Source organism: Gossypium raimondii, chromosome 1 (assembly GCF_025698545.1).
Source record: "Gossypium raimondii isolate GPD5lz chromosome 1, ASM2569854v1, whole genome shotgun sequence".
Classification (NCBI taxonomy): domain Eukaryota; kingdom Viridiplantae; phylum Streptophyta; class Magnoliopsida; order Malvales; family Malvaceae; genus Gossypium; species Gossypium raimondii.
Genome location: NC_068565.1, coordinates 43,734,064 through 43,745,463, shown reverse-complemented (window position 1 = coordinate 43,745,463; position 11,400 = coordinate 43,734,064). Strand labels below are relative to the sequence as shown.

Here is an 11,400-nt window from a genome sequence, read left to right as displayed (position 1 = left end):
TTATCCATGTAAAATTTCTTTAATATCTTTTCCGTATAAGTTGATTGATGAACATGAATTCTATATTTTAAATTCTTGATCTGTAAGCCAAGACAAAACATTGTTTTTCCAATATTTTTCATCTCAAATTCTTTTTTTAAATAATTTATCGTATTTTGGATCATCAACATAAACAACAATTATCACAAAATCTGCTTCAAACCTTTTTATAAAGACACATGGACAAATTGGATCATTTTTGTAACATTATTTTAACAAGTATTCACTAAGACAATTGTACCACATACATCCAGATTATTTTAATCCATATAAACTTTTCTTTAATCTGATTGAGCAATTTTCTCGAGAAACTCTATATCCTTCTGGGATTTTAAGTCCTTTTGGGATTTTCATATAAATTTCACTATCAAGTGTACCATACAAATAGGCTGTAACAACAACCATTAGATGCATGTCAAGTTTTTCACGTACTGTCAAATTAATAAGATATCTAAACATGATTGCATCCACCACAGGAGAATGTCTCTTCATAATCAATGTCGTGCCTTTGCGAAAGTCTTTGTGCTACAAGTCGTGCTTTATATTTTATGACTTCATTTTTTTCATTTCATTTTTGCACAAATACCCATTTATATCTTACCGGCTTTACACCTTTAGGTGTTTGGACTATAGGCCTAAAAACTTCACGTTTATAAAGTGAATTCAATTCTGTTTGAATTGCATCTTTTCATTTTGGCCAAATTTTTTCTATTTTTACATTCCTTAATAGGTTTAGGCTTAGGAACTTCATTTTCTTCTGTTATTTCAGTGGCAGCATTATAAGTAAAATTGTTGTTGACAACTACATTTTTTTCCGGTTTCATTTGATATAACTTATCAAGATCTCTTTATTTTCATTATTTTCATTTTCACTTTTAGGTACCTGAATCTCTTCTTGAGTTTTATAATTAGTTATGTCATGGGTCTCTTCAGGAACCTCCACCTCCATTATATGACCATCTTGAATGTTTGCTCCTTTTCTTTTACGAGGATTTTTATCTTTAGAACCGACTGATCTTCCATACTTCAGGCTTGGATTACTTTCTTTTGCACTAACAATTTGCCTTATTAGGATATCAATTCGTATTGGAGCATTTTCAACTGGTATGTGAGATTTAATGAATTTGACAGTTGATTTGTAAAATGAATTATCTGTTGAACTTTTGGTTCACATTGTTTTGTACAAGGATCTTAGACATTGGTAATTCATTTCAAGTACTTTATTAATCCAGTTGTTTTTTCTCTCCCCCTAATATTGCGAAAATTGACAAATTATGTCATAACTAAATCTCGAATTAATAGCTCAAAAATATTTAATAATATAAGGAGACTCATGTAAATATATATTCTCAATCTCTTATGATGACCCATCTTTGTGCATTGTGGTGTAGTTGGAACTTATACCGTACATCCAAAAATTGTAAGATGGGAAATATTTGGCTCTTAACCAAAAGTCAATTGTAATGAGGGGTATTTATAATTTATTGGCTTGATGCGTACAACATGTAAATCAATACAATCTCATGCTGAAACAAAAAGTTTTGTTCTCATAAGTAATGGTTTAGCTATTAGTTGGAGGCATTTGATAAACGATTCAACTAAATCATTTTATGTGTGAACATGAACTATAAGATGTTCAACTTTTATCCCGATTGACATATAATAATTATTGAAAGCTTGGGATATAAATTCACCAATATTAGCAAGATGGATTGTTTTAATTGCATAATCTGAAATTAATAATTTAAACAAGCAATCTCGCAAACGACAGGTTGTGAGTTGATAACGCATGTGATTATTTTGTAGATGCATCTACCAAAATCATATAATATCAAAATCATCCACATGGTGGATGATCCACATGGTGGATGAATGGACCCATATTCATTTCAGAAATACAAGAGATTAAATCTCAACTTTAGCCAGTGAGTTTGTAATAATCAATTGTCATTGAGAACAAGCAACACCTGAGAATTCTTTAAATGAAATAATCTTCTTATTCTTTAATAAATGTCACAATTAATTTTTACATCATATATAATCCAGGATAGTCTAACTGGTCACGCCAAATAGTAAATGTATTTGTATCAAGAAACTTCGGTTTACTTTAACATGTTTTTCAATTGTACTAATAATGTCAATATAAATTTTGACAATTGATAATTTTATCGTCATTCTTTTATTTTGTATCCACATATAAGCATTATTGTGACATTTACTTTTGAAAATATCTACATCAATGTGAAGTCCATAATGTTATTAACTCAATAAAATGAATATAATTTGTAAACAATTATTTGCAATATTCACTTGGGACTATGTCAAAATCTTCAAAAGTTCAAATTGACATTAATAATCAAAAGTGATTATACAAATGTTATATTTATTACAAACATTCACTTCAAGGAATGTGCAAAAAAAAATTGGACAATAGTGTAAGCATATATCATATTCCTTACCAATAAGATTATATAGATATCATTCGCTTCAAGGAATGATTAATTATTATGAATTATTGGTCATTTTGTTTTAAGAATGAACAATTAGCAACATTTCGAATCATCCATCTTCTTTTCATCTATTTGTCAATAATGCCAAGAGGTTCCATTTTATAATTGTTATGTATTGCTACATTCATTTCGAGGAATTGAGCAAAATCAGTGAACAAATAATCAATTATTTTGTTTGATATTAAAAAGGCATTAGATCAATCCAAAATACTTTTAAAGCCTTTTTCACAAGAGTTTTTCATCATCAATTAACTAGAAAGAAATAATCAAGATGGAGTTTATTGCAAATCAAATGTATGGATAAACTGACATTTAAAAATATCAAACTTGATATAATGCTAGTGCCAACAAAATAAATCATAAACCATTGCAGACATGTATGCAATGTACTTCAAAATCATACATATCATGTTCACTAAAACTTTTCCATTTATAATTGCTCATATAATTTCTCTAAATAATCAACAAATATAAAGTGTATGAACTACCTTTAACAACTTTATGAAAGTAACAAATTTCCAGGGTTGTATAGTAAGAAAATATAAGGCATTTGTAAAATCAAACCACACAATTGTTTTAATGCTTCTTATCAAACAACAATTGGTTAAATAGAAATGCAAACGGTCAAATTAATATAGTAAGTTTATGAAAATATTTTCAACCAAAATAATTCAAGAATTAAAAATGACAACAATTAAACTTGAAATTCAATATTAGAACCAACCCAAAAATCAATTTCGATATTCCTCAAAAATTGTCTTTAGAACTACGCATGCATGAATATTAAAAAATTTCATATTGTATAACCAAAATAACAAGAGACATTAAAGGAATGTAATTTATATTCGAACTAAATCAAATTTGAACAATCATAAATTTCATAGGCTTATCAACACAAATTTACATACTAGTATGTTTTAGCCAAGTACATAATTTAATTATAAAATCTACTATAGCAACATAAAGAAGTCAATCAATATTAATTTTCATGAACAAATAAGATGTAGTTGTTTCAAAATAAAAATTACAAAATTTTAAATTGTATTAAAAAGTTTTCTCCAGTCCATAATCATACATGGACAGATTTCTGTGTTCAGATTACAAACATCATACATATGTTAATTTGCATGCAATGCAATGCTTGGGATATCATTTTATTTCATATCATCTTACAAGGGCTGAGCAGAACTAATGAGTAAGGACGACAGCTTCTCAAAGTGAAAAAGGTGCTTCCGAATCCGGTATAGATGCCATGTGTAGAGAAATGCAGCCATTGTCACCGCCCAAAAGGATACCAAGTTCAACTTCCAGAAATGCTGATCAATTGAGAATCCAATGATTTCTTAATTTGTACATACATACATACATGAAATAATAAAGTAAGCAAGCATGGAACAAATACAATGCTTTATAATTTGAAGTTACCTGTGGATTAGAGATTACTATTCCCATGACATAAGCCACCAAATCAAAGGTAGCTTGAAGTGAGTTTTGAACTCCTCCCACAATGCAACGATCCGATTCAGGAACAGCATCCTGTTTTGACATAAACAAAATGCAGTAACACCAAAACAAGAGCTTCCCATCAACAACGGAGGATTTAATCATATATGATACCTGCATTTGTTGGATGATGGATAGGTCGAACATCCACAAACCGAGCCGAGATGTAGCAACTCCAGCCATCAGCATATATGCTGATATATGGCTATTTTTGACCCATATGGAAGCCACACTTACCAGCAGACATATCCACTAAATCAAAACTCAAAACACAAAAATAAGATCTCTTAGTATACTTTCTGTATGGACTATGAATCTAAAACAAGTTAAAAGGAAGTCTATAATGGCTAGTGTTATTTTATACCTGAGACCAGACTGACCATAGTCCGGTTCTGAGCGTAGAAATATGAGATTGAAGCATACGGTACACAATAGTCGCAGCTATTCCAATTGAAGCACTAATTCCACGTGCTATGCCGATTACAAATGCAGGTATCCCTTGCCATTCCAAGGCTGCTGTCATCAATGTCCCGAAACTGAAAAACAGATTCATCGGTTCGGAGTTCATACCAATAAAAGAAATGGAAAGAATCCCAACGTTTGATTTACCTTAGGACAGTGAAAAACAACAAAGCTAAAGCAACTCCTGGTAAAACGACATCTTGCTGCAAGTATACTTTCCATGCTTCAATGTAGGGAACCTTAGAGATCCACTCAATGATTTTAAATGCAAAGCTTTTGCCTGCAGTTGCTGAATTCTCTCCATCATTGGATACTAAACTATTTCTTTCCTGAGAAGTCGAAATGGTGTCTTCCACATGATTACTTGGTGAAACTTGCAAAATCCTCCTTCGGCAGCTGTTTATGCCTAAAGCCGGGATCCCGTTGTACACTGACATAAAAAGCCAATATTCAACCCATACGGATATAGTTGTCCACAATGCTAACATCAAAGCCGATGCCTTCAGTGATACAAAGCTGATAATGAAGCCACTTATAACTGGTGCAACTAACTTGCAGGTTAAATCAATTCGTCTAATAACCGAATTCATATCAGTCAGTAAATTGGGAGGATGGCCTTCAGATATTACCACCAACCTGTTCTTGAAAACGAATAACAAAAAAGAACTTCAGGTATTACTCTTCAACTTCATGTTTTCTTTCAAAGGACTATAGGCAATAAATTACCATTCTCTTTCAATCAGGATGGTACCGGCTAATGTTGAAAGCACACCAACAGCTCCAGAGATGTTTGTCAATATCACCAGGGCGATGAATGCAACTATATTTGTGAACTTCAGGCTTGGAAATACCAGTAAGGCCACTACTGCACCTCCAGCAATTATGAAGGAGAGATTCTGGGTTACCAACCATAGTTGAAGAACCTGCAAACAGAAATCTACATGTGTTATCACTCTCTTTGTTTATAAGTTGTTCAGATTTAGAAATTAACAGATGGTTTGACATGCTTAGTGAAATGAGTTCACAGAAACCAACAATCATCAACTTTTGCTTCTTGTTTTTTAAGAGAAAAATCCTACAGGTTTTCATTAAAGATCTGAAGCAAACCTTTACATATGTCAGCCTATCCACCCATCGTCCAAGGATTGGACCAAATAGTGCAGTAGAGGATGATTCCACAACACCATAAATTGCAACAAGGAGTAAGGAGTCAGGCCAAACACTGATCATATATAAACCCACTGAGAATTCCCACATTCTGCAAAGTGTAAAAGAACCAGAAGGAACTCAAGTTAATGCATTAAACAAGAGATCCTGAGAAATACTCCATGCACTTTAGATCATTGTTATTGCACTAATGAGACAAATTAAAAGAATCTATAATTATTATGCAATGGTTGAGATAATTAATATAAACACCAGAAAGTTCCATATGAATAACCTGCCATTGAACTTTTTTTTTTGAATACTGCTGAAGAAATTCAGAATTGAAGAGTTTGTATCATAGTTGTCACAAAGTATATTTAGTGCGCTGACACACAAGCTAAGAATTGTTCTTTTTGGCTTCTGTTGAGCTGAAGAGTGAAACCATGGCCAAAATTTGCACACCATAAGACTCGAACACATAATTTTTAGGATATAGAGTTTATGCAGGTAAATATGAGAGGCACCAAACACTCTTCAACGCAACCGCATCCAACAATTCTTAGCTTGCATAAATGAATCAATCATAAGTTTCCAAAATTAATAAAAGATGATTAAAACAGAAAAATTGATAAGACCAAAAACCAAAAAAAGGGAAAGAATTATGGAAGAATCCCTTATTTAATAGATTTGAATCTATATCATGAAAGAAAATATCAAATCAATGAATGCAACAAAGAGGAAGGGAAATGAAGGAACCTGGCGCCCCATCTTGCAAGGAAGTGAGCTATATATAGATAGTTGAGAAGAAATGAAGGCGGCGGTTCTTGTCTTTGGTCCTCAGGAAGTAAGGATTCTGTTGTATTCATTGACAAATTATATAGATTTGCACCAGTTGCTTGTTCTCATAGTCTTCTTTTCTTCTGGGATAATTCAGGATTGAAGAGATTTCCTACACAAGGACACATAGATATATTGATGATTAATTAATGGATTGAATATGAATACCAGCAATGAGGTGATGATGTGGCTACTGACTTAGTCATGCTCTGATCTGATATCATATAGACTTCATAGTAAATTAATTAATAACTACTATCAATTTAAGCAATCTGACTTTACATATATACATCCGTGAATGTACCTCTCAAGTCCCTATATTATAGTAACGGGATCAAATTAGTCCTATTTTTGAAAAGAAGGGTTTAACCTCTGTACTATTGAAAATAATCAAATAAAATCAAGTTTTAACAGAGTTATTATTTATTGTTTAAAAATGACATGAACTTTTTTATTTATAGTTCAACTTTAAATAAAAGATTTCATATGTAAAATCATAAATGCTTTCAAATACTAATTCCGTTACCAAATATTAACTCTGTTAAAATTTTATCATTATTTGATTCTTTTAATATTATAAGACTACTTTTATCTAAACTCTATAATAAAGGGATCTACTGGTACTTCTACCTATATATATTTGAGGAGATATATTTTATTTACATCATGGTAATACAATTTATGTCTTTCATGTGAGTGGAGAGACTCTTAATTTGTTTGTTTACGTCTGCACAACATAGGGAAAGAGCGGGGAAATTACCAATTGATACAGCCAACCTCTTGTGCCAAAGAGTGACAGATTAATTTGCCTAGGACAATATAGTGAAATCGTTATCAATACCTTTAATTTCCTAATGTTTTTTTTTTTCAAATATTTTTATCTGTTGGTTTGCCAAATCTTGTACTATGCTTTTGCTGGCTGAAATATGATGTTAACTTATTTGATTCATTTGATTAGAATGTAAAATTAATATATTTGGTTGACAAAATGTAAGATCAATTAGAAGCACATGTTGAATCACTGCCTGCAAGAAGCTTTGGGTCACTCTCCACCTCACCAAAATTGACCAGCATGGCTGCATCTTAACCAACCACCCAACCCCAAAAAGAACAGCCTGAGCCTCCCATCATCGAGATGCCCACTTTTCCTTCATTTGACCAAGCATGGGGCAACAAGGAAACGCTCAAAAACAGCCCCATATCCCATGGTTGCTTCACATAACCCTTGGTTTCATCCTACTCAGTTGCAAACACAAACCAAACAAAATGATGCAAAAATGAATTTGTTTAATTTTATTTTCATATGTTTCCATTCATGTCTAATATATGTCAGATACAAACAGAGAAAATGTAGCATTCAAATAACATGTATTACAAATTAATATGAAGCACATAAACTATGAAAAAAAGTATGACCAAAATGTTATGGCATGGGATTGTAAGAAGAATTTTCTACTTATGCAAATTACAGATCAAATAGTTTGAAGTATTGAGCATTAATAAACGAAGATAGAATTTACATACATAAGAACTTGTGTCTTTAACCCGAATGGTTCATCTCTCTTCTTAAAAGGCAAACTTCAGAAAGCTGAAATTCAATCCCGAACTAGTAAATTTAGGACATGTTGGCAAAACATCTGTTGGATAAAATGCCACTGATGCATTTGCAATCTGCTCCTAAGACCTTTTTGTCATCATTTTTGTTGTTTTTGGGCAGCCTGGTCAATAATAAATGTCGAGGAAAAGTGTTCAAATATAAAAACACATGGTGCAAATTCAAATTACAAAAGTAGGAAAAGATGCATTTAACAAGATATAACAGAGTTCTAAGAACATTAATTCTTGGCAGGTGCAATTCTAATAACATCTTAAAAATGTGGAACAGCTAGATCAAAGTCTAACAGATAATAATGCATAGCTTTCTTTCCATTCTATAATTACTTTACAGTAGCAAAACTCAACCAGATTTAACGGCTAATGTGTCAAACTTCATTCATGACTCCCGACCTACTCAACAATGGGAAAAAAGGCCAAAGTCTGAGATTCTGGACCAGGAAGAAATGGCACATCAAGTTAAATATTCTAAATCTAATTACTAGACAAAATTTAGCTCACAGAATCAGCTGTACAATATATGGCAGCAAGGTCATACCTTTGTCAGTTTATTTAAAACAGCATCTTCAAAAGCTTGGTAACCAGCTCCAACCAAATTACTCAATCGATCACTTTGCTCTTCCTTCTTGGCGGCTGGAAACTCCGCAACAGAGGGTTTAAGAGGCACAACTAACAATGGATTATCTAGATTCCCACTAACACTGCCTGTAGCAGCATCCTGCAAAGAAAAAAAAACAAATAAGTTAAGAGTAAATAAACAAAAAAATGCATACAATCACACAAAAAACCTTGACTTACAACTGCATGTTTTGTAGCCATGACGACAAGCGCAGATCCCTTTTTCTTTGAACTGTTCACTACAATATCTTCAACTTCGCCAAACCTAGAAAACAGTTCCCTTAACTTCTCCGCTGTATAACCTTCGCCAATTTTTTCCCAAGAAACCTTTAAAACTCTCTCTTTATCCACTCCCACATGGCCCCCAACCCCACTGTTCCCTTCTCTCCCCACCTTTTCTTGACCTGAGCCCGTCCCCATACTTGCACCTTTATTTGCTTGCATTGCACGTATCCTTGCAATCTCCTCTTTCAATTTCCTAGCAATTCTCTCCTCTTCCTCTTTAGCCTTCATGGCAGGATCTGGAGCAAATGAAGCACGTTCCCTATCTTCCAAATCTGACATCATTTTTCGTCGCTTTGAGTCTTGCTGTGCAAAACGACGTTGCTGTTCACGTTTCATCCGAAGGAGATCATCAAAGAGCTTTCGGGCTTTTTCATCAACCAGAATTTCGTATGAGGATTTGAGCTTTATGAAGTTCTCATGTGCATTTGGGTCATCTTTTCTTTTATCAGGATGAAGATCACGGGCTTTTTCTCTGTAAGCCTTGGTAATTTCTTTTTGAGTCAAATTAGCTCCTTCCTCGCCGGAAGGCAAACCCAGGACGTTGTAATGGTCAACGTCCATAGCTGAATCTAATTAAAACAAAATATAAATCAGGATTCAGGATTCCAAATAGCAGCTGAAACAAATACAAATCAAATCACCATTTAGGAAGAAATACAAATAAACTCAGTATTCAGGGTTTTGAATAGCAGCTGAATCTAATTAATCAAAAAGAAACACAAACCAAAACAGTAATCAAAGTTTCAAAGAGCAGCCGAATCTAATTAAAAAAATACAAATCAAATCACCATTCAAGGTTAAAAATAGCAATGGTGTAACTGTCACGGCTGCTAATCTGCAGTAGCAGCACAAACCGTAACCACTAAAGACCTCAATAGCAGTGTGAACAAATTTCACATCAATAGCAGCGGATTGATGCCGCAAATAGCAGGGTACGGGAAAATAGAAGCAATTACGGTTAACCATTTCAGCTAATCAGATAGCTTTAAAAAAAAATTCTCCCTCTCAACAAATAGTGCACGAGATGAGACAGAGTAACAAGCAGTAGGATCTAAAACAGAAAATTGAATATAACGAATGACGCAGAGGCAGAGACAAATTTCATGATTGAAGTAGAATGTTCAAGTTAGGTTTAGGGTTTCAAAAATTACCTTATTTGACTCCCTGCTCTGCCGAAAACTAGAAGGCAGGAGACAACTTGCGCCAGGCACTGGAAGAAGTGAGGAGGGGTTAGCAATAGGATAATACCACATGACTCAAGTAGAAGGAAATCATCAAGTTAGGGTTTCAAAGATCACCTTAATTAATCCCTGACCTGTCGAAAACTTGGAAGGCAGGAGACAACTTGCGACAGGCACTGGAGGAGTGAGGGGTAAGCAGTAGGATCAAAAACATAAAATCAAATATAGCAGAGTGCAGATAACACAAACCGAACCGTAACTCAAAATCTCATGATTCAAGAAGGAAAAAAATCAGGTTTAGGGTTTAAAAAATACCTTATTCAATTCCCAGGGGTGCCGACAAGTTGAACGGATTTGGTTCAGGGACTGGAGGAGAGGGAGAGGAAGGAGAGAAAGCCGATGCTGGGGCAGAACGGCGGTGAGAGGCTTACTTGGGGAAGACAGATGAGAGCGGGTTGGGAACTTTTAAAAGGAAACTTAAGAAAAACATTTTAGTATATATAATTTGATTTTGGATAAAACAAGATTTTCTTTAAAAAAAAGTGATAAAATTTCAACACATTATAATTAAATAATCCTTAACTAATAATTATTATATTAGTTTGTGATTTTATATTTAAATTTGATGTATGGGTTTTTTTTATCAATATATTTTGAGTTTAAATATATGTATTATTTTAGTTTCGGTTAAAATATATATGTAATTTATTTTGATTTATATGAAATGATGGTTAAACACCAATTTAACATAAATTTAAATAGTGTGATTCCTATCCTCTACTCCCAATATTGTATAAAAATATTTATATTACATGTAATTTTCACTTGTAAACACATTTAAAATTTTGTTATTTATTATTTTATGTATAAAATTAATAAAAAATATTTAATGTGTTTATAAATAATATTTTGGTATAAAATTATAAATAATTTTAACACCCTAAATTGTAAAGATATTTAACCAATTAAAGGAAAAATTGAGGATTAATTTTAAAAAATCTAAATTGAAAAAAATTAATAATTCATTTTGTATTATACATGTTACTCAGTTAAAGTACAAGGGAAGTTCATGTATTAAGGGGTTTATTGTATTTTAGCCCTCTAATGAAAAATAAGTAAATTAACTTTTATACATTTTGAAACGTGTAAATTAGACTCTCCGTTAATTTTTATATATTAAATGATAAAGTGGACATGCTGAAAAT

General features: G+C 32.6%; 2 protein-coding genes across 5 annotated transcripts; both read right to left on the bottom strand.

The window, feature by feature from the left end:
- Positions 1 to 3,510: 3,510 nt before the first annotated feature.
- Positions 3,511 to 8,166, bottom strand: LOC105785939 (solute carrier family 40 member 2). 2 transcript variants are annotated; one of them, XM_012612149.2, is made up of 9 exons: positions 8,022 to 8,166; positions 6,417 to 6,609; positions 5,622 to 5,772; positions 5,241 to 5,437; positions 4,662 to 5,150; positions 4,417 to 4,588; positions 4,167 to 4,304; positions 3,975 to 4,085; positions 3,511 to 3,865 (listed from the first exon to the last, which is right to left on the bottom strand). In XM_012612149.2, exons 2-9 carry the CDS (start codon positions 6,524 to 6,526, stop codon positions 3,719 to 3,721), a joined length of 1,515 nt encoding a protein of 504 aa, XP_012467603.1. In that variant the 5' UTR covers positions 6,527 to 6,609; positions 8,022 to 8,166; the 3' UTR covers positions 3,511 to 3,718. The 2 variants fall into 2 exon arrangements, with proteins under 2 accessions (XP_012467603.1, XP_012467602.1); XM_012612148.2 differs by lacking the exons at positions 6,417 to 6,609; positions 8,022 to 8,166 and adding an exon at positions 5,956 to 6,407.
- Positions 7,425 to 10,677, bottom strand: LOC105785940 (uncharacterized). 3 transcript variants are annotated; one of them, XR_008198329.1, is made up of 7 exons: positions 10,511 to 10,677; positions 10,313 to 10,371; positions 10,166 to 10,224; positions 8,910 to 9,583; positions 8,650 to 8,829; positions 8,022 to 8,215; positions 7,425 to 7,733 (listed from the first exon to the last, which is right to left on the bottom strand). XR_008198329.1 is itself a non-coding variant. In XM_012612151.2 (6 exons), the coding sequence occupies exons 4-6, from the start codon at positions 9,573 to 9,575 to the stop codon at positions 8,192 to 8,194; spliced, it is 870 nt and encodes a 289-aa protein (XP_012467605.1). In that variant the 5' UTR covers positions 9,576 to 9,583; positions 10,166 to 10,224; positions 10,313 to 10,371; positions 10,511 to 10,677; the 3' UTR covers positions 7,780 to 8,191. The 3 variants fall into 3 exon arrangements, 2 of the variants coding, with proteins under 2 accessions (XP_012467605.1, XP_052490086.1); XM_012612151.2 differs by lacking the exon at positions 7,425 to 7,733 and having other exon boundaries at positions 7,780 to 8,215; XM_052634126.1 differs by lacking the exon at positions 7,425 to 7,733 and having other exon boundaries at positions 7,780 to 8,215; positions 8,910 to 9,577.
- Positions 10,678 to 11,400: the final 723 nt, after the last annotated feature.

Excerpts from the sequence above, each read along its gene's own strand:
- LOC105785939 (XM_012612148.2), bottom strand. The coding sequence starts at position 6,140 with ATGTGTTCGAGTCTTATGGTGTGCAAATTTTGGCCATGGTTTCACTCT. Across the intron at positions 4,589-4,661 it reads TTGTTTTTCACTGTCCTAAG|TTTCGGGACATTGATGACAG; the intron begins GTAAATCAAACG and ends TCTGTTTTTCAG. Across the intron at positions 4,305-4,416 it reads TATGGTCAGTCTGGTCTCAG|TGGATATGTCTGCTGGTAAG; the intron begins GTATAAAATAAC and ends GTTTTGATTTAG.
- LOC105785940 (XM_012612151.2), bottom strand. The coding sequence starts at position 9,575 with ATGGACGTTGACCATTACAACGTCCTGGGTTTGCCTTCCGGCGAGGAA. Across the intron at positions 8,830-8,909 it reads TGGCTACAAAACATGCAGTT|GATGCTGCTACAGGCAGTGT; the intron begins GTAAGTCAAGGT and ends TTTTCTTTGCAG. Across the intron at positions 8,216-8,649 it reads TTTTAAATAAACTGACAAAG|GCTGCCCAAAAACAACAAAA; the intron begins GTATGACCTTGC and ends ATTATTGACCAG.